The 27,742-nt window shown below is 43.3% G+C and overlaps 1 protein-coding gene across 1 annotated transcript in view; it reads left to right on the top strand.

Annotated features, from left to right (window-relative positions):
• Nucleotides 1-26,905, top strand: part of PATL1 (PAT1 homolog 1, processing body mRNA decay factor) — a 31,966-nt gene extending 5,061 nt beyond the window's left edge. Inside the window, exons 3-19 of the mRNA XM_058689103.1 lie at nucleotides 4,333-4,550; nucleotides 4,842-4,922; nucleotides 5,570-5,764; nucleotides 6,698-6,799; nucleotides 7,939-8,028; nucleotides 8,238-8,455; nucleotides 10,242-10,331; nucleotides 12,691-12,871; nucleotides 13,926-14,049; nucleotides 14,510-14,607; nucleotides 15,146-15,205; nucleotides 16,698-16,846; nucleotides 18,128-18,287; nucleotides 22,471-22,626; nucleotides 24,573-24,664; nucleotides 24,764-24,913; nucleotides 25,229-26,905. Of these exons, the coding sequence (XP_058545086.1) occupies nucleotides 4,333-4,550; nucleotides 4,842-4,922; nucleotides 5,570-5,764; nucleotides 6,698-6,799; nucleotides 7,939-8,028; nucleotides 8,238-8,455; nucleotides 10,242-10,331; nucleotides 12,691-12,871; nucleotides 13,926-14,049; nucleotides 14,510-14,607; nucleotides 15,146-15,205; nucleotides 16,698-16,846; nucleotides 18,128-18,287; nucleotides 22,471-22,626; nucleotides 24,573-24,664; nucleotides 24,764-24,913; nucleotides 25,229-25,250 (2,186 nt within the window). The 3' untranslated portion in view covers nucleotides 25,251-26,905. The remainder of the gene's footprint in view (nucleotides 1-4,332; nucleotides 4,551-4,841; nucleotides 4,923-5,569; nucleotides 5,765-6,697; nucleotides 6,800-7,938; nucleotides 8,029-8,237; nucleotides 8,456-10,241; nucleotides 10,332-12,690; nucleotides 12,872-13,925; nucleotides 14,050-14,509; nucleotides 14,608-15,145; nucleotides 15,206-16,697; nucleotides 16,847-18,127; nucleotides 18,288-22,470; nucleotides 22,627-24,572; nucleotides 24,665-24,763; nucleotides 24,914-25,228) is intronic.
• The last annotated feature ends 837 nt before the right edge of the window (nucleotides 26,906-27,742 follow it).

The following is a 27,742-nucleotide window of genomic DNA, read 5'->3' as shown; positions in this document are numbered from 1 at the left end:
GAGGTAAAATGTCAGACCTCTGACATATGTTATGGGTTGATGGTTTTTAACTCAAGGAGTGAGTGTCTTGAATGATACTTGTTAGTACAGTAGTTATTTTAAGTCACTGGCTGCAAATGCTCTGATGTCACCTTTCCCTAAGAAACTAGTGCTTGTCTTCTGCATGGAAAAATATTTACATCATCTTAAAGCAGTAAATGGCCACAGTAATCTTAACTTCATCCTCTAAAAATAAAAGTTGACACTTACAAAGTACTTATTGTCTGCTGGGCACCACTATAAATGTTGTATATATATATTATTAATCCTCACAAGAACCTTGTTCATTTGAACAAATGAGGAAGCAAAGTGTGAGAGAGGTGAAGTAACTATAAATGCAATCAGTGTAAACTACCAGTTATGTTTAAAGTTGGTGAGGAATCTTTGGGAATCTCCTGCCTCTACTTGGAAAGGCTCCCCATTCTTTCCACTTCCCTTTAATTGATAGCTGTTAAAATCTTTAGGGACTTAAGTTGCCTTAACATTAACTCACCTGTATTTCCTTTTCATTTTGTTTTTATTCAAAAATATTCCAGAGACAGCCGGCAGCCCGGAATTCAGTAACCCACATCTGGGTATAGACTAATTAGTTAACAGAAAACAGATACTTCTTTTTTCTTCATTTCTCTGGTATTCTTTTGCCTAGCCTTTATGATTTTGACCATTGTGGATTGAGGTCAAGTGTTGGCATATATACGTAACTTTATTTTTAGGTCATTTGAAGAAGATATGAGTGAGGTATCCTCTTCTAGTAAGGGCATGTGATCTCTTGACATATTGCTTCACATGACTTTTCACAAGAGCAAGGAAGATCCAAAATAAAGATGACAGTATTCTGTGGCATAGATTTCTTTATTTGCATGTTTGAAACAGTGACAGTCCATTCACAACAAAGCCATTCTCACAGAATATGGCTATTTAACCAGCGCTTTTAAAATGTATTATTAAGGACAAATACACTGTCTTTGGTAGGATCTGGTAATCCTGGTAAACATGAGTATGGGAGGTGGTGAATGAAAACAACTCAAGTTAGAATTCTTCTGCATTAGGATCTGTCTGCTAACAAATTAGCTTCTTAAACTGGGGAGATAAATGTTAAAAAAAAATCCCCCAACTGAGAATTGTATAGAGTCCTCATCTTTTGGCATCCCCGAGTTAGTAACATTGCAAAAAACAATCCTTTAAAAACTTGCTCAGCTTACTCTTCCTTAGCAAAGATGACACAAATATTAATGTCGCAACTGATTTTTAATTACATTCATCTTTAAGAATATTTTTCTGGGTAACTGATAATACTATAATTTTCATCTAAAGTGAATTTTTTTCTTTACCACAAGTAGTACATTCAGATATACCACAGTGCTCAAAGGCTAGACAGTGGTTCTGATCATACCAAATTGTACATCTGGAAGTCTCCCTTCCCTTGCTTTTTGCATCACTAGTGTTAGGTGATGCATTGTTATATAATAAAAATAGCAAATTTTAAATGTTTATAATCTGACCCTACAAGGGACTTTGCTGCCGACTTAGTAAATATTTGCGTAAGATGTTAAGATCTGTGGTGCCCCCTTCAGCAGCACATATACTAAGATATTAAGATCTGTGTAACACTCATTACAGTGTTAATTGTTACATTGAAAATTTGCAAATAATCCAAATTTCCATCAGCAAGCAATCAATTAAATTAGTATATCAATAGGATAGAATCTTATACAGGTGTTAAAAAGGATGAGCTAATATTATCAGTAGTCATATACATGTGTGTGTGCATGAAAAGCTATACAGGATGTATTGCTTAAATACAAAGAAACAAGGGGCACCTGGGTGGCTCAGTCCATTAAGCATCCAACTTTGGCCCCGGTCGTGATCTCCTGGCTTGTGAGTTTGGGCCCCGTGTTGTTCTCTGTGCTGACAGCTTAGTGCTTGGAGCCTGCTTGGGATTCTGTGTCTCCCTCTCTCTCTGCCCCTCCCCTGCTCATGCGCGCTCTCTCTCTCTCTCTCTCTCTCTCTGTCTCTATCTCAAAAATAAATAAACATTAAAACAAATTTTTAATAAAAAAATACAAAGAAACAAGTTAAACTTTATAGTTTGTATCTAAAAAACTTACCGTACCTGTAGAGTTCTGGGGAACTCTATAAAAGTAACAGATTTGTGTGATGTTTCAATTATTTATTTACTTTAGATCTTTATTCATTTTTGAGAGAGAGAGAGAGAGAGAGACAGAGTGTGAGTGGGGAGGGGCAGAGAGAGGGGGAGACACAGAATCTGAAGCAGGCTCCAGGCTCTGAACTGTCAACCCAGATCCTGATGCGAGGCTCGAACTCATAGACCACAACGTCATGACCTGAGCCGAAGTCAGACACTTAACTGACTGAGCCATCCAGGCATCCCAATGACCCAGGCGCCCCAATGTTTAAATTTTTTAATAAACATGTATTTTCTTTGTAAGCAGAGGGAAAAAAAAGATAATTTTAACATGAGCCCCTCAGAAAATTATCAGTAAATCTAACTAAATCTTTTTTTTTTTTTAAGTGGCTACCATTTATTATACCCTTATTGTATATCAGGCACCTTTGTTTTTTCTTGTTATAGTGCCTTTAGTTCTTCCTTCCCTCTTTCTTTTAATGAGGTGTAAAGAAAAGTCATGTGGAAGGATTGCCATGGAGGACACTTGCAGAATCCTGTGTTTCTAATGTTAGTTATAAAGAGAATTACCTGTTACCCTTTCTGTTGAATTTTATGGGACATAAAAACAAAAACTAAAGTAAGAAGATATATATGAATACGTGAGTTTTTTGTGTTTGAAAGTCTTCCATGTTTAGATGAGGTGAAGGCAGCATTAAAACGAAAAGATTGTTTAGGGAAAGCTTCCATGAGGAGGGGAAAGATAACCTGAATTTTAGTACTGAAAAGAACATAATAGTGAATAGAGCTTTTACGGTAGAAGCAGAATGGAGGGATGAGGTTGAGGAGCATTGGAGACCGAGTGATGGAAACAGGGTCTAGTTTATAGAGAAGGGTGAAGGGTTCTGAAAATTTGTGTCTGTGCTGCAGCAGGACTCAAAAATAATGCTGTGTGGGCATAAAAAGAGAAGAAAACCTAGTGCCAGTGCCACAGACTGTATAGTGTCCAGGAATAGCAGAGACGTTGTTAAAATGGAAGAGGACGGGACCCAGGTCCAAGTCACCATCACCTTTGCCCTGACGTGTGCAGTAGTCACCTGGTAGGCCTCCAGGCTTCCAATATTTCCACTCCTTTCCCCGCCCAACCCCCAAATCCCCAATGTGTTCTCAGTACAGCAGCCAGAGTATTTCTTTCAAAAAGTCAAGCCACATCAAAACCTCCAGGGTCCCCCCTCCCCCCTTTCAGTCAGAGTGGCCCAAAAGGCCCAGAAGGAGCTCCCTCCTGCTGCCTATCTGGCCTCATTTTTTTCCTCTCAGCTCTTTCCCCTTGATCATTCTAATCCAAACACAGTCCTTGCTGTCTCTCAGAATCATCAGTCATCTTAAGTCCTTCCTACGGACTGTCCCTCTGTCTGGAACACTCTTCTCCCAGCTATCCATATGGCTAACTACCTTACTCTTGAATCTTTGCTCAGACGTCACTCTCACAATGACAGGTACCTGTGACTACCCTCTTTAATGTTTTCAAACTGCTGCTTTTCCTCTACACTCCTACCGGGCTTCATTTTCTGATATAGTGTTGAATGTACTTAATCAATACATTTATTGTCTGTTCTGTCTCTTCCCTCCCTGAAGGAGTGCTGCAGGAGGGCTGGGTCTTTGTTTTATACACTGATCTGTCCCATGTGCCTAAAACCGTACTTAACCGCATTAATAGGTGCTCAATGAATATTAATTGAATGAAATGAATGGATTTGAGAGCTTGTAAAGAGGATGGCAGTTATAACCTAAAAGAAAGCATAGGCTAATGCAGTGAGTTTTAACTTTCCTTTTTTGCCTGAAATGTCATAGAGTGTCAAAACCAGCAGGATGTCATGTACATCCCTATCACCAGTTTAGAAATTGTATTCGGAATAGAGTTTGGATGCCACTGATAACGTATTCAACTATTACTCTAAGTGCTCGAACTTTGTTGCTGGTATGATGTTATTTGTCCTTAGTGAAAAGCCCACTCTTATGTACCTCTCAGTTTAAACCGTAGTTCATGTCTCTAAGTGGACATTTACTGTCTTCTGAAGTTAGAATTGTTCATTTGGTTCCCAGAAGAATTTCATGAAACTTTTTAGTCCCAGTACGAACTGTGTTTCTTCCTTACGATTTCCTTCTAGATGATGACTGGCAGGAAGCACATGAGCGCCTGGCTGAACTGGAAGAGAAGCTCCCAGCGGCAGTTAATGAACAAACGGGCAATGGAGAAAGGGATGAGATGGACTTGCTGGGTGACCACGAGGAGAATCTGGCAGAAAGGCTCAGTAAGATGGTGATTGAGAATGAGCTAGAAGATCCAGCTATCATGAGGGCAGTGCAGACCAGGCCAGTCCTGCAAGTGAGTAAGCTACTGTGATTTGAGAACTATAGCAGACTGGTGATTGAGGTGAAGTATTGAGCTTTGCCATATTGTTTCATCCCAAGAGACTTACCTGTACCTTAAAAATTGGTAACGTAGTTCCTGATTGTAGCAGTCGAAGGTAGGGAATAATGTATATTCTGGAACGCTGTGATTTCGTATCCTCAAGCAGTTGAGACTCTCTTGGGACCTTGTTCACCAAAAGCAGTTAAATGCCCAGAAAGCCCACACCATTCCAGACTTTGTGTATGTGTTTTCCTTTTTTGTTAGCCCCAACCAGGGAGTCTCAATTCCAGCATCTGGGATGGATCTGAAGTTCTGAGGCGAATCCGAGGACCACTGCTAACTCAGGTATTAAGCGTTTTCTCTTTACACAAATTCCTAGCATCCGCAGATTCCAGGTTGGCTCCTGTTGTCACCCTTTCCTTACTGAAACAACGTACAGATGTGTGTCCTATGCTGTTATGATGCTGATTACTCAACCTAGCACTTGGAGCTGTCTCTGTTGATCATACACTTCTCAGCCTCCGTGGCTGTGCTCACTTTACCGTGCTTTAGTTTGAAAAGGTTGAAAGGGAGCCATCAGAACTCAAATTTGTTAGCTTACGATTCGATTACTTTAGTCATTTCTAGGCAAAACTGTGGGGATGTAGAACAGATCAGTGTTTGCCAGTGGTTGGGGGTGTTGGGAGGGATCAACTAAGGGACAATACAACAGAAGTTTGGGGGTGACAAAACTACTGTGCTTTGTGATTGTGGTGGTAGATCCATGACTCCGTGCATTTCTCAAAATTCAGAGGACTGACTGTATACCAAAGAGTGAATGTTACTGGATGTGAAATAGAAATCAAACTTAAAAATAATTTCTCAAGATGTTTTTGGCATCTGTACGGATTATTAAAACATTTTAAGTTGGCTATCAGCTAATTTTCTCTTCTCTCTCTCTCTCGCTCTTTTTTTTTTTTTTTTTTTTTTTTTTTAACTATTTCCTTAATTAGGAAATGCCTACAGTGTCTGTTTTAGAATATGCCCTGCCTCAGAGGCCCCCACAGGGCCCAGAAGATGATCGGGACCTTTCTGAGCGTGCTTTGCCGCGGCGGTCCACGTCACCTGTCATCGGGAGCCCTCCTGTTAGAGCCGTCCCCATAGGAACCCCACCTAAGCAGATGGCTGTACCCAGCTTCAGCCAACAGGTACCTCTCATTAACAGGCACTCAGCCCAGGATATTGGGAATCTGGGCAAAATTATTTGGGAAAATGGCGATGCCGGGAGGAGGGTGGACGTTTGGGGTAGGCATTAGAGTAGAAAGAGAAGTAGCCAATTAGAGGAGAAGTTAGTACAAACAAGAGACACATTCCCTAATGCCCTTTCCTGGTGCTGCTCCTGGTGCTGCTGCCTATTAAGTGGGGGAGAAAAAGGGTAGTTAAGCACATTTAGCATCTATATCCTTTTCAGAGTGTTTTGCTGGCTGCCCAAAACATTGGCAGAGAGGTAACTGAAAGCTGGGGGGAGTGGGAACACACAGCATTGTCCACATCCCTTTTTACCTTTAAGATATCCCTGCTTTCCCTAGAGCCTGTGCAGTCCTGTTCCATAGACTTTCCTCCACCTGAAACCAGCAGCTGAAAAGGAAGGCCAATTTGGAAGGTATGGGGGGAGGGTGGTGTTGGTATGGCCTAGTTAGGCTCAGTATCCTATGAAACGGTGGAGTCACAATGTATCACAAAAGAGCTGAGCATGGCGGCCATATCACAGGGGCTTCAGAATAGGACTTAGTTAATCCTCCAGCTTTCTTATCATTCCTTCTCCCTCGCTGCTACCAAAATATATCCTCTTGCAGAGAATTTGCAAGTCAGAATATCTGCTGGTACCTCCCTCAGATAGCATGGAAGGGTGGGGATAACTGGAGAATTAGCTAAATCTTCAGTTGCAAGTGGCACGTTGCTTGATGTTTATGAGAGGAAGTAACCAAAGGTTCTTCTGTGAACCCACAGCCATAGCAATTTGCTTAGAAGTAGGGCTTTGCATTAAGTTCGCGTGTCTACCGGTACTTGAGGGGAGGGGGTGTAGGTGGAGGAAAAACTGACTTCATTGAGTGTAGTTGTGTATATGTTTGTCCTGATAGATCCTGTGTCCGAAGCCTGTCCATGTCCGGCCCCCGATGCCACCGCGCTATCCTGCTCCCTACAGTGAGAGGGCGTCCCCAAACCAGCTCTGCAGTGTCCCGGTATGCCATTCTACAATCTCGTGAAAGCACGCAGCATGTAGTTTCTGAGCGCTACTCATATATAGATAGCTCCTAAATAATGCACGCTTTTCATAATCTCCGTGCTTGAATTTCTAGATCTTATGGTCCCCAGGTAAGTAGACCTGGTTCATCGCGTTGTTTCCTACCTGAACTTTTTTGTATCTTTGAAAGTCCAAACCCGGCCTGGCCTGCTATTTCAGTCCCTATCCTTTTTCAAAGTCACTTCCTTTTTCAAGTTACATGAGTGTCGTGCTTCGTGATTTCTTTTATTTTTATTTTTATTTTTTTTATAAATTTTTTTTAATTTTTTTTTTTTTTTTTTTTTTGAGACAGAGCATGAGCAGGGGAGGAGCAGAGTCCAAAGCAGAATCACAAATTCACAGAATCCAAAGCAGGCTCCAGGCTCTGAGCTGTCAGCAGAGAGCCCGATGCAGGGCTCGAACTCACGGACCGTGAGATCATGACCTGAGCCACCAGGAGCCCCTTTATTTTTATTTTTAATTTTAATGTTTGTTTATTTTATTTTATTTTTTTGTTTACATTTATTTATTTTTGAGAAACAGACAAAAGCGTGAGCGGGGGAGGGGCAGAGAGAGGAGACACAGAATCTGAAGCAGGCTCTAGGCTCTGAGCAAGCGGTCAGCACAGAGCCTGATGCGGGGCTCGAGCCCACGAACTGTGAGATCATGACCTGAGCTGAAGTCGGACGCTCACCCGACTGAGCCACCCAGGCGCCCCTGATGTTTGTTTATTTTTGAGAGAGACAGAGCATGAGTGGGGGAGGGACAGAGAGAGAGAGGGAGACACAGAATCCGAAGCAGCTCCAGGCTCTGGGTGTCAGCACAGAGCCCCACCTGGGGTTCCAACTCATGTATTGCAAGATCATGACCTGAGCTGAAGTCAGATGCTTGACCAGCTGAGCCACGCAGCTGCCCCATCGTGCTTTCTGATTTCTAGCATTGCTCTCTTTTGTATTCCTTCCATGGGTAGCTTGACTATAGAGTTTGAGCATTTTTATATCCAAGTTTATTCAGCATTCCTGCCGAATTCTTTGTTATATTGATTTACCTGTTTCGCAGAAAGCATATAACTTTTTGTCTTTTTTTTTCCCCCCTTAGAACTCTTCCCTGCTGGGTCACCCTTTCCCTCCTAGTGTTCCTCCTGTCCTCAGCCCCCTCCAGAGAGCACAGCTTCTGGGAGGAGCACAGGTAAGGCAATGATTAGCCCAGCTCACGAAGAGCTCTCTTCGTGACATTCACTAGATGATGTCCCTCTTTGCCATTAATCAGTCTCTACTGCCTCCCAATTTTCCCTACACTTTATTCAAACAAAGTTATTGATGGAAATCGTATTCACTTTTGTAAAAGCAAGAGGACTTGCTGATGAACTAAATCTGAGATCTTGTCCCTCTTTCTAGCTGCCGCCTGGACGGATGTCTCCCAGCCAGTTTGCACGGGTCCCTGGATTTGTTGGTAGTCCGCTTGCCGCCATGAATCCCAAGTTGCTGCAAGGGCGAGTGGGGCAGGTGCTGCCCCCAGCGCCGGGCTTCCGTGCCTTCTTTAGTGCTGCACCCCCCGCCCCACCGCCTCCCCAGCAGCACTCCCCCGGCCCAGGGCCTCACCTGCAAAACCTAAGGTGTGCAAACACAGGCCACTGTTGATCTGTCATAGTCATTGAGGCTTAGTGTTACAATACAGAGGGCTCATGATGTTTGCAAGGGGTGGGTTTTGAGATGTTCTTGTGTCCTCAACTTGCCAAACACAGAAATGTTTGACAGCCTCCAGGCATTCTTCCAAATTAGCATTTCCCTAAAGTCACATGCTTCTTGTGTATATTTGCACCTTGCTGGTTAATCACCTCTTTTATTTCTTCTAACCTGCCTCAGGTCTCACTTTATATCCATTTTACAAACACTCGGACATACGCACAAAGTGCTTATGGCTTAACAAGAATTACCGTATGTTAGAGAACAGAGATACAATACAGATGCTAATCTGAGTGCTAGCTAGGTTCTAGCTAGCTCGCTTCTGCTCTGGTTTTATAACAGGGGTTCAAGTTCCTGCTTCTAGGGAAATTATGTTTTATTACATACTGTATCATATCAGGTTTAAGATGTATACACACACACACACACACACACGCATGTATATATATATATATATATGTATATATGTATATACGTGTATATCTTCATAAAGAAAAGATTTAAGGAATGGCTAAGGAAATCCATAGAGCAGGCTAGCAGAGTGGAAATTCAGATAAGAGTTGAATTTGCAGTTGAGTCTGAAATTTGTAGGACAGGCTGGCAGATTAGAAACTCAGGCAGTTCACTAACTTAGATTTAAATATAATTAAAAAATTAAAAAACAAAAACTCAGGCAGGACTTCTGTGTTCCAGTCTTGAGGCAAAATTCCTTCTTATCTGGGAAATACCAGTTTTGCTCTTAATGCCTTCAACTGGTTGGGGGAGACCCACCCACATTTTCAGAGGTCATCTTTTTTCTTAATTAAAATTTTTAACTATTTTGAGAGAATGTGTGAGCAGGGTAGGGAAAGAGAGAGAAGGAGAGAGATAAACCCAAGCCAGCTCCACACTGACAGTGCAGAGCCCAACATGGGGTTCGACCCACAGAACTGCAAGATTGTGATTGGAGCTGAAATCAAGTCGGATGCTTAACCAACTAAGCCACTCAGATGCCCCCTGTTGATTAATTCTTAATTAATCACATCTACAAAATACTTTCATAGCAGCATCTAGATTAGTGTGTGACCAGAAAACAGCTGGGTACCATAGCCTGTAGCCAAGTTGACATAAATTGATAGTCACGCATATATTTTCTTCTTTCTTTCTTTCTTTCTTTCTTTCTTTCTTTCTTTCTTTTTTTTTTTTTTTTTTGGCAGCAATTATTTGTTTGCTTGTTTATTTTTGGTGTGGAATGCTAGGGGGTTATTTTATTTTTTTAATTTAATTTATTTTTTAGTTTACATCCAAGTTAGCATATAGTGCAATAATGATTTCAGGAGTAGATTCCAGTGGTTCATCCCCTGTGTTTAATATCCAGTGCTCATTCCAACAAGTGTCTTCCTTAATCACGTATATTTTCAATGTCTCTCCCAAAGATTTGAAAATAAGCACGTTAAATCTTTTAAGAGACTTCTGTTAACAGGAGGGAGAAGAAAAATAGTTACACTATTTACTGCTAATTCACTCAAATTTTATGATCCTCTTCTTAGGAGTTGAGAATTAATCTCTGTAGAAGACATGTAAGAACACAGTTGTCTTTTCCTTCTGAAAGATCTGAGAATAGACTTGAACATTACCTTGGGTGGACATGTATGAAGTTACCCTGTACTGACAACATTCTCTAAAATTTCAAGTCATCAGAACAGTAGAATTGGAAACCTTTCCCTTTTTTGTCAGGTCTCAGGCCCCGATGTTTAGACCAGACACAACTCACCTCCATCCCCAGCACCGTCGGCTCTTGCATCAGAGGCAGCAGCAGAACAGAAAGTAAGTACTCATCCTGCTCCTTTGTGGTTTTTTAACTCAGCTTGTAGTTTTGACAGTGCTACTAATTTTATTTATTAATTTTAGAACGAGTGGAGGAGGGACAGAGAGAGGGAGGGAGGGAGGGAGAGAGAATCCCAAGCAGGCTGTCCACGTCCAGCATGGAGCCCACTGTAGGGTGGAACCCACAAACCATGAGATCATGACCTGAGCCGAAATTGGTCGCTTAACCAACCAAGCCACCCAGGCATCCCCATCAGAAACACAATTTAGATCTGATTTTTTTTTTTTTTTTAATCATTTTATACTCCTTACCAAGTTCTTACCATACTCTTAACTACCTTTTGTTTATAATCTCAGCTCAGAGGTAACTTTGAAACATAATGGCTAGCCTTAACTTCAGTCTTCAGTAAAACCAAATCACTCTATTTTTGCCTGTAATTTAATCTCACTCACAAATATAACTGTGTATTTATATAGGCAGCCCTGGCTGTAGAGCAGACACTGTGGTAGGTTTTGAGGATTAAAAGAAAAACAGGACATGTCAGAGTCCTGACTTCACAGACCTGGTGCTCTATGATCATTCATATACAGAAAATAAGAAAAGTAAACATAACTTTGAGGTTTCTTTAACCTTCAGTTTTGTGGTTCTGTTTGTGTAATTCCTTCTCACTTTCAAAGAAGCTCTAGGATACTTTCAGCAGGGGAAAAAAATAGAGGCTCTTAAAATAAGACATGAAAAGGGCACACCTTAAAGGAAAAGATTAATACATTTGACTGTGGGAAAATATGAAACTTGTAGTGCCTGTAGTTAACAGTATGGTTTTACATGCTTGAGATTTGTTAAGAGGGTGGATCTCATTCATGTGGAATGTCTTGCCACCAAAAAACAACAACAACAACAAAAAAACAGTGGGAGATCCAGAAACCCTGGTGGGTATCGGATACATCTGTTACCCCACGTGTGGTGATGGTGTCGAAAGGGTTCGTGCGTGTCCAGATGTACAAAATTATAGATGTTAAATACGCACAGTTGTGTATCAGTCATACCTTAGTAAAGCTGATATGATTTTGCTCATATGTGGAATTTAAGAAACAAAACAAACGAACAGAGGAAAAAAGAGACAGACTCAGAATTCTAGAAAACAGACTGGTGGTGTCCAGAGGGGAGGTGGGCAGGGGGCTGGGGGAAGTAGAGGATGGGGATTAAAGAGAGCACTTGTCGTGACGAGCACAGAGTAACATGTGGAACTGTTGAACATCGTATCAGACACCTGAAAGTCAAAAACAAAGAAAAGATTTCAAGCCCACTTATAATCAGGAAAATACAGATTAAAATTAGATAACCATTTTACATCATCAGATAAGCAAAATTTGAAATGTCTCAACACTCGTTGTTGGCAAGAATGTTGGTTTTACAGCCTCTTGGGAGAGAATTTGGTAGTAAATAATAAGGTTGAAAATGTGGATACACTACAACCTAGCAGTTCTCCTTTTTGGTATACACCTGGGTATGCTGTCGACATGGATGAAGAAGCTGATGTTGAATTCGAAGAAACTTATCCAGTACCATTTATGTAAAACTTAAAGGCACAGAGAATAATACTGTATAATATTTAAAGATGGACACACAAGCAGTAAGTCTTAAAAACATTTCAGGGAGAGTTCTCACCACGTCAGGATGGTGGTTCCTCTGGGAAGGGAGGGAAGCTGGAAACTAGGGTCCAGACGGGGTTCAAGAGGGCCTTCAACTGTGAATGTTGTGACAGTATGTTACTTAAATGTTCCTGCGTAAAACTCTATAGAGCTTCTTAGTTAGAACTAAGCACGGTCTGTCCCCTTTTCAACCGGGAGAGCCTCTCACTATTCACTAAAAGGTTTCTATATATGCAAGTTTGGACAATTTTTTTTTTCCCACTAAGTCTTGGTGGTGGATAAGTGAATGTTTATTGTGGGCTTTTCTCTATATTTGAAGTATTTCATGATTTTCAACAAGTTAAAAAAGAAGTGTATAGACTGGGAGTCAGTTGGCCTGTGTTTCACATCTCCTTGGCCTCAGTTTGTTGTCTTCAGTGGAGAAAATAAAACTCCCCACTTGTTAGGGTTCTTGTAGGGCTTAAGCAGAAGGCCACGGGTGAGAGGGCTTAGCGCATGGTGAGGCACTCCGATCTCCGTTACTTCCCTCAGTGTGTGTTGCGTAGCTCTTTCTTCTCAGATTCCGGCAAGACTCAGTTCTCCTTTTTTAACAAAAGCAAAGTGGCATCTTTTTTTTTTTTAACTTGGCCTGGTTTGTTCCCATATTGTTATGAGACCCAAGGAATGCCCTGACTTGGAGTGAATGAGCCCTGTGTTTGTTTTCCAGTCAGCATCGGAGTCTTAATGGTGCGGGAGATAGAGGAAGTCACCGGAGCAGCCATCAGGACCATCTCCGAAAGGACCCCTACGCCAACCTCATGCTGCAGCGAGAGAAAGACTGGGTCTCTAAAATCCAGATGATGCAGCTACAGAGCACTGACCCCTACCTGGACGATTTTTATTACCAGGTAAGTGACCGACCAGTCCCTCACTCTGACGAAGGCACTCGTGGAAGTCTGGTAGACTTAAATACTGACAAATTTTTCTTTGGAGGTAGTTTTCAGGGGGTTAGGAACTACCTAAACATATTCTGTCCTCTTTTCAAGCAGGAGAGCCTCTCACTATTCACTAAAAGTTTCCTGTATATGCTTTTAATTTCTTACAGAGGCTTTCACACTCAGTGTCTTGAAATAGTTCTTTCAGTTAAGGATATTGGCAGTCTGGACGCCTGGATGGCTTAGTTGGTTAAGCATCTGACTCTTTTTCTTTTTTTCCAATGTTTAATTTGAGAGAGAGAGGGAGACAGAGGATCCAAAGCAGGCTCTGTGCTGACAACAGAGAGCCCGACGTGGGGCTTGAACCCACAAACTGCGAGGTCGTGACTTGAGCTGAAGTTGGATGCACAACCGACTGAGCCACCCAGGTGTCCCTAAGCATCAGGCTCTTGATTTCAGCTCAGGTCATGATCCCAGGGTCTTGGGATTAAGCCCCATGTCAGGGCTCTGCACTGACAGCACGGAGTCTGCTTGTGATTTTCTGCCTCCCTTTCTCTCTCAAAAATAAATAAACCTAAAAAACAAGAATTTTGGCAGCCTGCGGTGCCTGAGCAGCTCACTTGGTTGAGTGTCTGACTCTTGATTTCAGCTCATGATCCCAGGGTCATGGGAACAAGCCCTACGTGGGGCTCTGCACTGAGTTTGGAGCCTGCTTAAGATCTCTCTCTCCCCCTCTGCTACTCTTCTCTGCTTTCTCCCTCCCTCTCTCTCTCAAAAAATTAAAAACTAAATAAAGTTAAATCAAACTTTATAAAGAAGGTATTGGAGGTCTAAAGATATTTCCATTGATAATTAGCTTTTCTGAAGGCTGGGACTTTTTGAGAAGAAAACATCTAGCGGTCTAGCAAAAATTAAAGATCAATACACCTAAAGAGTTCAGGTTGTTAACTGCCGCTGGCATAATTATGTAAAGAGCAGCCATACTCTGGGCTTATGTTGCAACTGAAATCACCTTCTCGTGTGATAGAATTACTTTGAAAAACTGGAGAAACTGTCAGCTGCTGAAGAAGTGCAAGGTGAAGGCCCTAAAAAGGAGCGTACCAAGCTCATTACCCCTCAGGTGGCCAAACTGGAGCACGCCTATAAGCCAGGTAAGTCCTTATCCCTCGGTCCGTATTAGAAGACATTTGACATGCTGCTGATACGATAAAATATAAACAGCCGTGTAGATGGCTGGATATAGGGCTGTTCGAAACTCATTCATCAAGGACTGTTGTCCTTACGTGCAGAGGGCAGCCTTTTCTGCAGCATGGCGTGAGTGGTTCAGCAGATGCACTTGTAGATCCTTTAAGACTTGAGATTGCGTAACTTTTTCAGATGTGTTATAATTTCTGGTATCCCTATATAATAAAAGGGAAATACTTCAGAGTGTCATTATTATTAACAACCCCAAAATGGGAAAAGATCGATTTTAATAAGAAATCACGTTAGATATGTAGGTTTTTGTATCGAATTGTTAGGCTGTGAGGAAAGACCAGAGAACATAAAGGTCTTTGGAAGCGGCCCACCTGCACCGCTGACTTCCTTTTTGGAAATGTTTTGTCTTTGCAGTGCAGTTTGAGGGCTCTCTGGGAAAGCTCACTGTCTCTAGTGTGAATAATCCCCGAAAGATGATCGATGCTGTTGTGACATCTCGGAGTGAGGATGACGTAAGTGTCAGCAGAATTGTGCGGGTCGTCCCTACTGTTCTGGAGGTCATTGTGGAATGGACTCATGCATAATGGAGTCGGTTGTTGTCTAACTAGGAGCGTCCTACCTGGCATGTCCTGGCTTTCTGGTTTCCTGCACAGGGGCTGAGATCTAACACCTTCACCTCTAAGGCAGCCAGGCAGGACGGGGGCGGCAGGAGTCTTTAACCTGGGTGACTGGCTGCAAACAGCATCAGCTATCTAGTGCAGTTCTTAAGATCACCATTTTCTATGTGCTCTTAAGATTTTCCTGGGATTAGCTTCATCTTTACTGTATCCTACCATTACCTTTTGCCCATCTGTAAATTCAGTTTAATCATTTGTGTGGGTTAGTTCATTCAGTTCTGTGACCTTTGTCCAGTTAGTGTTGTTTTAGATTATTAACTTTGGAAGAGTTAGGATTCTCTTACGGTATTGTCACAAATGGAACTATATGTACACACTTAGGAGGTTGTTTTTAACAGAGGTAAACAGTTCACACTGTCTTGTCTTTTTTTAGGAGACAAAAGAAAAACAGGTTCGGGACAAGAGACGAAAAACCCTGGTCATAATTGAGAAAGTAAGTTTTAAAATCTGTTGCTGTCGTTCGTTTCAAATACGGAACTCGCAAATGTATGTGTTCGCGAGAAGTGAAAAGTAGGGAGTGGTGTCCTGTGATTGCAGTTAATGAATATATTCTTCTTACACACCTGCTGTGTACCCGAGCGCACTAGAAAAGAGTGTGCTGCACCTCACAGAAAGAACACTGCTACAATCAGAAGTACCGGGATTTGTTCACACTTGTTCAGTTAACCGCTGAGTGTTTTAGTTAGGTCACCTTCTAAGAAAATGGGAATAAAAATTATGTGGTTCCACCTGTGAATCAATGTAGTTAATTAAGTCAGTCCACATGTATTTACTGGGTACGCCCTGGGTGCTGGGCACTGGGCTGGATGCTAAGAACAGAGTAAGTAGAACCGTGTAGGCAATTAAGTCGTTAAGCGTAAACACCCTGTTGCAACACCATGGCATAACCGGCCTGCGATTCACATCTTCTCCATTTCTAGCTGAGCCTGTGACTTGAGGCAAGCTGCTTAACCTTTCTGTGCTGTGCTCGTTTTCTTCATCTATAAAAATGGAGCTGGTAATAGTCTCTCTCTCACTGGGCTGTGGAGAATATTTGGTGAATGAGTACATGCAAAGTGCCTAGCACAGTGCCTGGTATCCAGTAGTAAAGTGATTGCTGTGTTTATTAATATGGGGCATCACTTGGAGCAGTGATAAACATCATTTATGTTAGTTAGAATGCCGTTCTTGCTGCTGTAACATTGCCAAGTGTACAGTCATTCACTATGGATACCTCCTGGGTTAGAGGTCACGGAGGGACAGCAGAGGGGCGCCTGGGTGGCTCAGTCGGTTAAGCGGCCGACTTTGGCTCAGGTCGTGATTTCACGGTCCGTGAGTTCGAGCCCTGACTCGGTCTCTGTGCTAACAGCTCAGAGCCTGGAGTCTGTTTCAGATTCTGTGTCTCCCTCTCTCTGACCCCCGTTCATGCTCTGTCTCTCTCTCTGTCTCAAAAATAAATAAACGTTAAAAAAAAAAAAAAAAAAATTAAAAAAAAAACTAAAGGAGGGACAGCAGACAGGAATTCTTTTTTTTTTTTTTTTTATTTTTATTTTTTTGACGTTTATTTATTTTTGAGACAGAGAGAGACAGAGCATGAACAGGGGAGGAGCAGAGAGAGAGGGAGACACAGACTTTGAAACAGGCTCCAGGCTCTGAGCTGTCAGCACAGAGCCCGACGCGGGGCTTGAACTCACGGACCGTGAGATCATGACCTGAGCCGAAGTCGGACGCTTAACCGACCAAGCCACCCAGGCGCCCCGACAGGAATTCTTTAAGTTACTGCACTATGTTTTTCTGGATTTAAAAGAGCACCTTTTTCCTCTCAGTTTTACTACAATTAGTTTTCAGTCTTCTGTCTTTACGTGGGGGTCCTAAACTGTGAAACTGTTTATCTAATACTCTGATCCTGACCCAGCATGCTGTGGCCTGCTTTGTGTTTCACTCAGACCTATAGTTTACTCCTTGATGTGGAGGATTATGAAAGGCGGTATCTCCTAAGTCTAGAAGAAGAGCGACCTGCCCTGGCGGATGAAAGAAAGCACAAAATTTGTTGCATGTATGACAACTTAAGGGGGAAATTGCCTGGACAAGAGAGGTAAGAATTGTACACTTGGAGGGACACATGAGGCCAGCTGGAGTCCTCACTCGGCTGACCTGAGCTTTCCACATTTCTGTATTTCGGCTGACCTTCCTTACCATCTCAGGAAGCTCAGAGTGTATCCTTCCAGCCTGACTCAAATGCCATGTCATATAAAGCATTTCATAGTCCTTCCCAGCCAGGAAAAAGAAAATCTCTTTATTCTGGATTCATATATTCAACACCCGTCTATTCACTGTCTGCTGGGCACTGGAGACGTAGTGGGGAACATGGTTTGGTTTCTATGAGCCTACGAATTGTACTTGCTTTATGCTTTATCTTAGCATGTTCATGCTTGTAATCTTTGTGTATTATTTTTTCTACTGAGATGAAAAGTATAGACATTTATATTTATACTTCCTTGGGATTTCCATAGAATACGCACATGCTATGGAAGGCAGTCAGTCTTCCAGTGGGGACTAAGCTCCTTAATATATCTATCTATTTTTCTGTATCTGTCTCTTCTGCCCAGGATCTTGCTAACAGTAACTGTTTTATAAACCCTAAGTGTGTGTTTGATGAACGCAAGAGGACTCTGTCCTGATAACTCCATTTCCCTTTGCTCATTGAAGAGAATTGATGATTCTTCTAAGCCAGGACATACACAAACCAGAACATAAGAATAAGTACCTTCTTTTCAACACACTTTTTCTGGAGTTGTGTTGACAAGCAACTGGTTGAGTACATGTGGGTTTGTCCATAGTTGGGAATGTTAGGCAGTCATCAAATCAATGTAACTGAAGTATATTTATTGACATGGAAAAATGTCACAAGAATTTGTTGAGTGAAAAAAGTAACAAAGTCATATGAATTCTATGGAGTCATTTTTTTAATGAAAAAATATACAGCAAAAAGGTTCTTAAAAAATGATAACAGTACTAATAAAATTAACTCTGAAATGAATGCTTTTATATCCTTTTTGCTTACGTAGGTTTTCAGATTTTGCTGTATTAGCATGTTGTTTGTAAAGTTACATAAACGTAAAGGAAATTAACGCCTGTAGTTCGACCACATCTTTTTAACATACATTTGTGTAGTGATGATTTTCTATGCTTGTGAAACTTGAAAAATTACTTCTTATTATTTGGTTGAGAGTTGGAGAAGTAATTCTGTTTTGTGGCACAGGTCATTGTAGGGTAAAAATGAGTACAGTATATTTGTTCAGTAACATGTAAGCGGAGAAGAAGGGCGTCTTGCACTGTTCTTGCTGACCTAAGTTAGCATTTCCTTCCCCTGCAGGCCAAGTGATGACCACTTTGTACAGATCATGTGTATCCGAAAAGGGAAGAGAATGGTTGCCCGTATTCTTCCTTTCCTCTCCACAGAGCAAGCAGCTGACATTCTCATGACAACAGCCAGGAATCTCCCTTTCCTTATCAAGAAGGATGCCCAAGATGAGGTGATGATCCCCCATGTGGGACTTCTTTCCTTTGGGTCTTCACAGTTGATAAGAGCTCTAGAATCCAAATTGCTTCTCCTCTCCTCTCCCCTTTTCTGTAGTTTTGTCTAACCTTTGGCAGTAGGATTTGATTATTTAAAGCAAAACTTTACTCCAGGCCTATATTCTTGATCCCATTTTTTTCCTCCAACAGAGCAAGTTCCTAAACCGAGGAAAGCAAAAAATCCCATTTTATTTGATGCGGTTGCAAAACTGTGTTGCGTATCAGAATTTCTTAGGAAGCAGATAATTTAGCTCTACTCCAAACATGCTGAACCAGAGTTTACAGAAGAAAGATCAGGGCTTTTGTATCTATAACGAGAGTCCCCAGGTAAATCTGATGCTCATGAAAATTTGCACTTACGGTCTTGGTTACTTTGCTGGATATAAAGCATCACTCATTGGCTGTTATCAAGACTGAACGTTCGCCTGTAGCCTTAGTTGAATGGTATCCCACAGGAATCAAGCCAGTGCTTATAACTAATAATTGTCATGATCTAAACTAGGCTGGAATTTGCAGCACTTGGGTGGCTCAGTCGGTTAAGCATCCGACTTCAGCTCAGGTCATGATCTCGCGGTTCATGGGTTCAAGCCCTGTGTCAGGCTCTGTACTGATGGCTCAGAGCCTGGACCCTGCTTCAGATTGTCTCCTTCTCTCTCTGCCCCTCCCCCCGCGCGCACTGTCTCTCTCAGTCAAAAAATGAACGAACATTAAAAATTTAAACTAGGCTGGAATTTGAAACATGATTTTGAAGTTTAGAAGCTAACTGTTGGTAAGAAAGAATTGCTCTTTCTTGTTCTTGTCGTAACACTCGAAAGATTAACAATATTTAGAATAGTCTTAAGTTCAGAGCAAGAAATTGATAAAGGCAGCATAAAGGGAAATCATTACCAAGTGTGAGGTTCAGAATGTTAGAATTTATGAGAGTGAGCCTGTTACAATAGACTGTGAGTTGATTAAGAACAATCTAGTGTTGGTCCACAGAAAACATGATGCCAGGATACCCTGTAAGTGGTGTGGCATGAAAGAGTTGAACATTACTTCTCCTGAAGTAATAATAATAACTCCTTCTGAGTTGAAAAATTCCTTGTGAAGTTGTAGCACCTGCAGAAGAAAGTAATGCCAAGTGGAGCCTTCATCATCAAGAACAGTGAAGTGGGATGAGACAGACACATTTTTTAAGGATTTCAAGAAGGAAAAATGGAGTGAAGTTTAAGGAGTTGAGGTTTATCTTCGAAAAAGCAAGACTAAAGCAACAGCTCCCTTGACAGCTTATAGATTGTTCTAGGCCGTGAGGCGGGCACTCAGTCTTAGAGGAACTCATCAGTGGAGACAAGTTTGGGAGAGCTTTATTCATTCAGTAAATATTGAACGCCTGTGTGAACCAGGCACTATTTTAGGTCCCAGAAATACAGCACCTAGAGCTAGGTGCTGGGAGCTAGGAATTCAAAGATGCTTGCTTGAGTGGAGGTACCTGCTGAGCAGGAAAACTTGGTTAACTGCAGAGGTAGAGTTTTTACCTATATGCACTAGAGTCCTAGGCCACTTTTCCAAATACCATTTCTTGAAGTAATAACTAGCAGGTCCGCAGCACAAAATATACAAGGTAATCCTGGAATATCTCATGCCAGAAAGTAAGGAAGCTAAAAGATTACTGGGGTCCCATGTAAAATTGCACAAACCAAACCGAAGGGGCTCCTGTTGGCCAAAAATGGGATAATTTGCATCAGAAAGAGAAAGTACGGCAATGGATTGAAATATATTAAAGATTTTTCATTCAATGAGTTCATAATGATACCAAAAAATATATTAATCACCTTCAGAGATTGCTAGGCCATCCAGAACTCATTATTCTGAGAATGAGTAAACTTTGAAAGAGAATCAAACCTTTATCTTGCCTTTCCATCACAACCAAGTATCACGGTAACCAGAAAGTTGATAACAGAAGGTTCTTCATAGAAGAATTTCAGCTAATAATGCAAAAGAAATGATGAAATTAGAAGATCACCGCTTTACAACCCCTAACAACATAGCCAGTCAGTCTGGACAGCAGTGCCTACTGGTGCAAAAGGCATTAGATAACAGGTGGATGGGAAACTTTACAGTGGTTGGGGCAGGAGCAGACATCTGATCACTAAGGGGGGGGGGGGCACCCACACACTGTGCTTCTTAACATGATGCAGGAGAAGGCACACACGTTTTCTTGCCCTCGTCTTCCCACCCCCCTCCAGGGAACTTAAACCTGATTTAATCAAACCTCTGATTCTAACCATTGGTTTTTATCGGAAAGACAGAAGCTAGTAGAAGCTGTTAAGTGACTTCACAGAGGTACAAGTAGCCAAATCCAAACTATGGGACAGATAACTCAGTGTCTTCAACAACTAAATAACAAGACGAGACGGGCAGTGGGCAAAGGACCTATTCACAGATTTTTTTTTTCTTTTCTTTTCTTTTCTTTTCTTTTCTTTTCTTTTCTTTTCTTTCCTTTTCTTTCCTTTCCTTTCCTTTCCTTTCCTTTCCTTTCCTTTCCTTTTCTTTTCCTTTTCCTTTTCTTTCCCTTTCCTTTCCTTTCCCTTTCCTTCTTTTGAGAACACAAGCAATGGAGGGGGCACAGAGCCCGATTGAGGGCTCAAACTCAAGAGCCCATGAGATCATGACCTGAGCCAAAATCAATAGTCAGACCCTCCTGAGCCATCAAGGTGCCCCCCGTTCACAGATTTTAAAAGCCTTACCAGCCAGATGCAATGTGTGGGTCTTGTTGGAATCATGATTAGAATAAGTCAACTGCTAAAAGACATTTTTGAGACAAGTGAAGAAATTTGAATTTGGAGGAGATTTAATTTTGTTAGGTGCCGTAATACAGCAAGAGGTCTTGTTAGAGATCCAAAGTAGAGTATTTACGGATGAAATGATTTAGGAGAAACATAGACTGGCAGGATGCTGATGATTTATTGTTGAAACTGGGTGATGGGTACACAGACATCATCATACACTTGTTCACTTTTATGTATGATTAAAGCTGCTTTCATTGTTAAAGCTGTGTTTATTTAGACTAGTAGATCACAAATTGTCTACTTTTTTTTTTTTTAATGTTTTTATTTATTTTTGAGACAGAGTGTGAGTGGGGGAGGGGCAGAGCGAGAGGGAGACACAGAATCCGAAGCAGGCTCCGGGCTCTGAGCTGTCAGCACAGAGACCAACGCGGGGCTCGAATTCACGGACAGTGAAATCGTGACCTGAGCTGAAGTCAGATGCTCAACCAACTGAGCCACCCAGGCGCCCCACAGATAGTCTACTCTTGAAGTCCACCCTTGAATGCCGTCTGAAGTAACAACAGCCATCATTTTTTATACCGTGGACACTGAGTGCTGGGAGCACCCTTGATTTCCTTACCTGTGTTAGAACCTAGTTTTATTGGTAGCACTGTATTTTCACCTTCCAGTCTGGGCCTTGGGGCAGAACGGAGGGAACGACTCAACGGCCTTGGATTCTGGTTCTCTCTGTTAGCTATGTCACTCTGAACACCAAGCCCCCCCCCCCCCCCCCCCGCCGCCTTTTTTTTTCTCATACCAAGGCCCTTTTCATTTAGCTTGTCTAATCTGTGAAAATTGGATTATCATTTCTCCATTTCCTCACTGAGCTTTTATAAAGATCAAACAAGATCCAGTGAAGTCTGAAAGTACTTCTGGGTAGTTCTGAGGACTCGGGATCTCCCTGTCTCCCAGTGCTTCTCAGGGTATACTTATGACTCCCCACTGAGCCTTAGCTCCCTGAAGGTCTGTCCTGTTTACCATTTCATTTTAACCCACGCGGCCAGACACACCATAGGCATTTCAGTCAGTATTTGTGGAGTGAATTAAAACACTGATTGATGTCTTCTCATGAATCTTGCTCTTTGAGAAGTGATTTTACACCCTTGGTTCACACAAGTCATGTTTCCTGCACAAATTGAGTTTTAAAAAGTTCTCAGTAGACACCTCCGAATCCATTGTTAAGACCCAGCAGTACCTGCTAGACTCGTCAACCCTTTTTTGTTACAACTTGCCTGAGGCCGTTTGAGTGCACAGCTGAGCACCCCCATCCGGTCCGCGCCCACTGACACCCCAGTGGCCAGGATGTAATGCTTTTCTCTGTTTTCTGTAGGTGCTGCCATGCTTACTGAGTCCCTTCTCCCTCCTGCTCTATCACCTTCCATCAGTGACTGTCACCAGCCTTCTGCAACAGCTAATGAACCTACCTCAGAGCGCGGCCGCGCCAGCGCCCTCTAACCCTCACCTCGCTGCTGTGCTCCAGAACAAGGTGCTCTTGCCCTCCTGTGTCCCTGAACTTTGCCAGCCTTCTAGATTTGAGTTGTAGATACAAATAGTGGCTGCTGTAGCTGTGGCAACTTGTAAAAGAAAGGCTTCTTTCAGTCAGAAGTTACATTGAGCTCCTAGTGACAGAGACTAGGAAGGACGAAGGTTTCAGCAAAATAGGGTTTTCTGTATCTCACGTGGAACAGCTCTCGTGTGGTGTCCACGTTGCCCTCAGGGACACAGACTCCTTTGGTTTGCCTTCTCTGCAGCCTTAGCAGTGGCTGCCGTGCCGGTGACCCTCAGACTCCGTGCCGGTTGTTGAATTCAAGGCTCCACTTTGCATCAGGAAGAGAGGTGCGTGCAGAGGGGCCAAACGGTGGATATCTGCCGTCTGTCTGCCTTGTCTGGACCTGTTCCAGGAGTTCTAACCAGCAGCTTAACCTCAGTGGCCAGGTTCAACTCACCTGCCACACGTCACTGCAGAGAAGGCTGGAAAACATCTCTCAGTTCACAGTGGTGTGACCTCAGATAAAATCAGAGTTCTCACATGAGGACGAGAATGTACTGGGTCAGTGATCCACACTCTCGGTCGTGAGACTAAATAGTAGAAGACATCCCATTTCATATTTCATTTACATCAGTTTGACGATCCAGAGACGTGCAAAGGAAGCATAACAGAAGAGAAGACGCGAGCTCTCAGCAGGTTTCCATCCCTTGCCTGCCATTTTCTAGGCTTGTGAACCGAACAGATGATTTTGCTTTGCCGAGCCCATTTCCTGACCTGGAAGTGGAAGTGACGAGGTCGATTCCAGGGCTGTCCTGTTACTGAGATGAGTGCACCGCTATGACCTTCAGTGTCATGCCTTTCCACAGTGGGCACGTGTGCTGGCAGAGAGAGAAAGTAGTGTCAAGGCCTCTATCTCCCTCGTACCTGAAAACCCGCCAAAGAGTGACTGAGGGCGGTACATCCGGGCCGAGAGGTGACAGTGCTTCGGGGGCCAAAAGATGGGGATTCTGGAGGGATAGCTTATGGGCCTTCCACGTTATTCAGTCTATGAGTTGTAACGTTGATAAAGGCGATAGAAAACCATGAAGTCAGACAAGAGGTTATATGTGTAGCCCAGTGTCGTTTTCCTGACGGTGACACAAAGGTTGTCCTCTGTGAGGTGAACTCAGAAAGGTGGGATTCCCTTCAGATCCAGTATAGCTATGACTTCTACATTTAACCTTGTACCACTCGTCCCCTTTTGTATTTCCTTCTGTGCCTCTTCAGACCACACGTCCACCGGGTAAAACAAATCTAATGAAACAAATCTTTAACCTCAAAGCACGTTGTTAGATTAGAAACATGGATGTATCGTGTATCCTTTTTCTGTTTTTAACGTCTCGTCTAAGCCTTTATATGTCCAGTAGGTGTATCCTTTGTTAAGGAAAGTTTTTACAGAGATTTAAGGAAATCCCTTCATATCCTGATCATTTCAGTTACCTTTCTTTGTACATTTTCCCACCGGTCGTAACATCTTTTTTTCTGAGTTCAAAATCTCGTAATCTGTGTAGTGTTTCTCCTTACATTTGCTGTGAACTTTAATTTTCTGTATCCAAGTTTGTCTTTGGTTTTCTTCTTTAATCCGTTTCCGTTGTAGCGAACAGGAGAAAATCTAACTGCACGTTTTCCGTGGCAGGGAAGCTAGCTTCTCCTGTCACGGTCGGGTGGGCGAGCAGAGAGGGACTTCCCCTCTCGCGGAGCATGCCTGTTGCTGCTCTGCCCGAAGTAGAGTCGGGAGGACTCGGCCTCCCAGTTCACGGTTGTCTGACGTTTGCCCTGTTTCGCAGCACTGCTGTGGGGTCCTTTTGATCTGGTGCCGTTCCCCATCTAGTACTGGGATCTCTTCGGTGGTGGTGGAGGACGGATGCGGTGCTGATTTTGAGTGCCTCTGTCTCCTCTTGTAGTTTGGCCTGTCACTGCTCCTCGTCATCCTGAGCCGTGGGGAAGACCTACAGAGTTCAGAGCCTGCTACAGAATCCACACAGAACAACCAGTGGTCAGTCGGGGTTGGGTTTCTCCTTTCAGTCTTTTCAGAATAATCTTTTATTCTTTTTCTTATACTGTCCTTATCGGTTCTCACCGGGTTACCTTTCAGGACAGAGGTGATGTTCATGGCGACCCGAGAACTTCTGCGGATTCCCCAAGCAGCCCTGGCCAAGCCAATCTCAATACCGACAAACCTGGTATCCCTCTTTTCTCGCTATGTTGACCGACAGAAACTGAACTTGCTGGAAACAAAGCTGCAGTAAGTTTGAAACAGGAGAGTTCCGCATCTTTCTAAAGTTGGCACTTTAGAAGTCCCGAGGAGGAGGTCAGGGGCCTAGGACTGAATGTAGTGGAAGACAGTAGAGACTCGTATCAAATCTCTAAGCATCTGCCAGAGACCAGGCCCCGTACCGGGAGCAGCAGCACCCTCAGAGATCACTAAATAAGGGTAGAGAGAGGTTGTGGGTGTTCTGTTACGAGAATTCTAACAAAGGTGTGACTTTGATGCAAAAGATTGCCTTCTGTTTTAACTCATTTACACAAGTTTCCTTTTTCTCTTTCTTTATACCCATAGGCTAGTTCAGGGGATACGATAAAAGATCTCCAAATGTGTCCTGTACCTCCTTTTGGCTGCCACCTGCACTGCCGCCATCACAATGGAGTGTTTTTAAATGAGGGAGGGAAGGTAGCTTATTCCCCAAAGCGTCTTGTGGGACTGATTCCTGTTGGCAGGGGTCGTCTCTGAATGCCAGGTATTTCCCCACTGCTCTGTGAAATTTGGCTGGGTGACCCTTCTGGTTTCTTCTTACCTTCTGTGTTACAATTCTGCATGTCCTGCTGTCCCTCAAGTCTTCTCAATTGTGCATTTTCTTTGCCCTAGAGACACAAATATAATCTCTCCCTTTGTCCCACCACCACCGCTCCAGGTCACAGTAGACTGTAGCCTGCCAGAGGGTTCCTTCCCTCATCCTATCAAAGTCTTCTTTCGTTGCCCCATATTAATACGACTATAGGAGAACCAATTAAGTAGAAACCAATATATACATATATGCGCGCACGCCCCCTCTGCACGCGTTCGTGTGGTCTCCAGAGGATCCGTAAAGAAAGAGTTTTAGATTGAGAAATACGTAGTTGACACGTCCCTCCTCTAAAAACAAACCAGCTGATGTAGTTTTAATCTGTTTCTAGTCCATCCTGTAATTAATTTGTTGGGTTCTACTTGTTTTAATATAAACGCAGGGTATGCAGCACGTTAATAAAATCAGAACTCTTAATTGGCTGACACCCAGCTCTAGGCTGAGAAGTCCTGTCTCTCGTCCCCGCTGTACTTCCTCGGTGTCTGTCCACCTCAGTGAAAACATACACGGTTAAGCCCTTTTCCGGCTACAACGGCAGCGCCCCAGGGCCTGTCCCCTCTATGACCTGCAGGGTTGCCCCTGATGAACCGGACGAGAGCCTGCTTCCGCAGCGTAGCGTTTGCACACTCGCTCTGTCTTCCTGAGACAATTTCAGTAAGCCATGCTTTTACTTCCCTCGTCCCCATTCTGATTTGGTGTCATGGGTAGCAACCTCCAGCGGTAGCCACGGAAGCGGAGTTCGGCTTGCTTTGCTCTGCGGGCTCCTCCACGCCACGGACACACCTGCTGTCCTTCCCCCTTCACCTCCAGGCCCCCGCTCCCAGGCAGCCAGGGGCCTGGCTCTGCGTCCCGGCAGGGACAGCCCCCCCGCGGTCCTTTGCACCTGTCCCTGTCCCGCGCAGCAGCCACACAGGATGAGGGGTTTGATCCCGAGTGATCTCAGCCCTCAAGGCAGTTAAATCAGAGTCCGTTTCTCATGACTGTCCTGATACACTTTTTGCTCTTCTCACCTTTTCAAATGTTAATGAGGGGACGGGTTATGATATTTAAAGAGAATCAACATTTTGCACATACATGTATTGTACAACCAGAAAGCCCTCCGTTGTAACCGGCTGTCCTCACTCTCCATCTGTCTGTCCCCGTTCCGTAGCCCCGGCCCCACCAGCTGCTCCGCGGTGACATGACCTAGCTTCCCTCTGCCCTCACCTACTGACTGTTTCCACCATGCGCCTCTCCTCCCTTCCCCTCACAACTGATCAAGTGAATACTTGACTATTATTTCTTCCTTTCTGTGCTTTCTCTTTTTTGTTTGGTTCTAATTAATAAAAATTAAAGTTTCTAAATTTACATTTTTATAGGGTATTGTAAATAAAAACAAATTGTATACTTGAAAAGCCGTGTGCCTGCATTTCTGCTTCGTGTTACTTCTTGTCTGAATTTGTATGATATCACCTGTGTCTCCGGCCCATTGAGATGGACTGGCAAAGCTCTCGGTGTTGGGGACCGGTGAGGATTTTCCCTGTTAAATGTTGTAAGGGACACAGAGCAAAGAGCTTATGTTTACGTGGTAACTTATCTTGAAAAACCTAGGTGCTTTGAGTCCTCCCCCGTGCACCCTTTCACTGCAAGCCAAGGTTCTGCGCTGTAGTCACACCAGCAGGCACACCAGCCCGTCTGCGTCCTGTGACTTCTGGAGGCTCCGTGTAGCCAAGTTTGGCCTAAAGCTGCTCGGCCATTAGCTCTTACATCGCACAGTTCGCCTGCTCAACAGAGATGGAGAAGAGTCGACGATTCTTTGTAGTAAATCTGTGTTAATTATTTCAGGCTCGGGTGTTCTTTTTACCCTAACATGCCCCGGATGAGAGACTCCACTGTCACCCCTCTCTCCCCTCCTCATGGTGTGAGCGCTAGACTCTCTTTATGAATGGAACAATAGCTTACAGTAACTCCTGACTTTTAAGTCATAGTGTATGTGAGAGAGATTGTTCTAGGTGCTTAGAAAGTCATTTTTAAGACTCAAGAGTAACCAAGAGCAGAATCGTCCCAGTCCCCGTTGTGTTCACACTGTGTACCAGTGTGAGAACTGGTAGCAAAAGCACGTGCAGCTCCAGGAGCCGTCGGAGAACCAGGCCGAGGCCTCGAGGACCTGCAGGGAGGCGGCCTGCGCGTGCGTGCGTGCGTGCGTGCGGCGCCAGGCTGAAACCACGACCACCGTCTGGACGGCTGCACAT

This window comes from Neofelis nebulosa, chromosome 10 (genome assembly GCF_028018385.1).
Source record: "Neofelis nebulosa isolate mNeoNeb1 chromosome 10, mNeoNeb1.pri, whole genome shotgun sequence".
NCBI lineage: Eukaryota > Metazoa > Chordata > Mammalia > Carnivora > Felidae > Neofelis > Neofelis nebulosa.
This window is presented reverse-complemented; position numbering and strand designations above follow the sequence as displayed.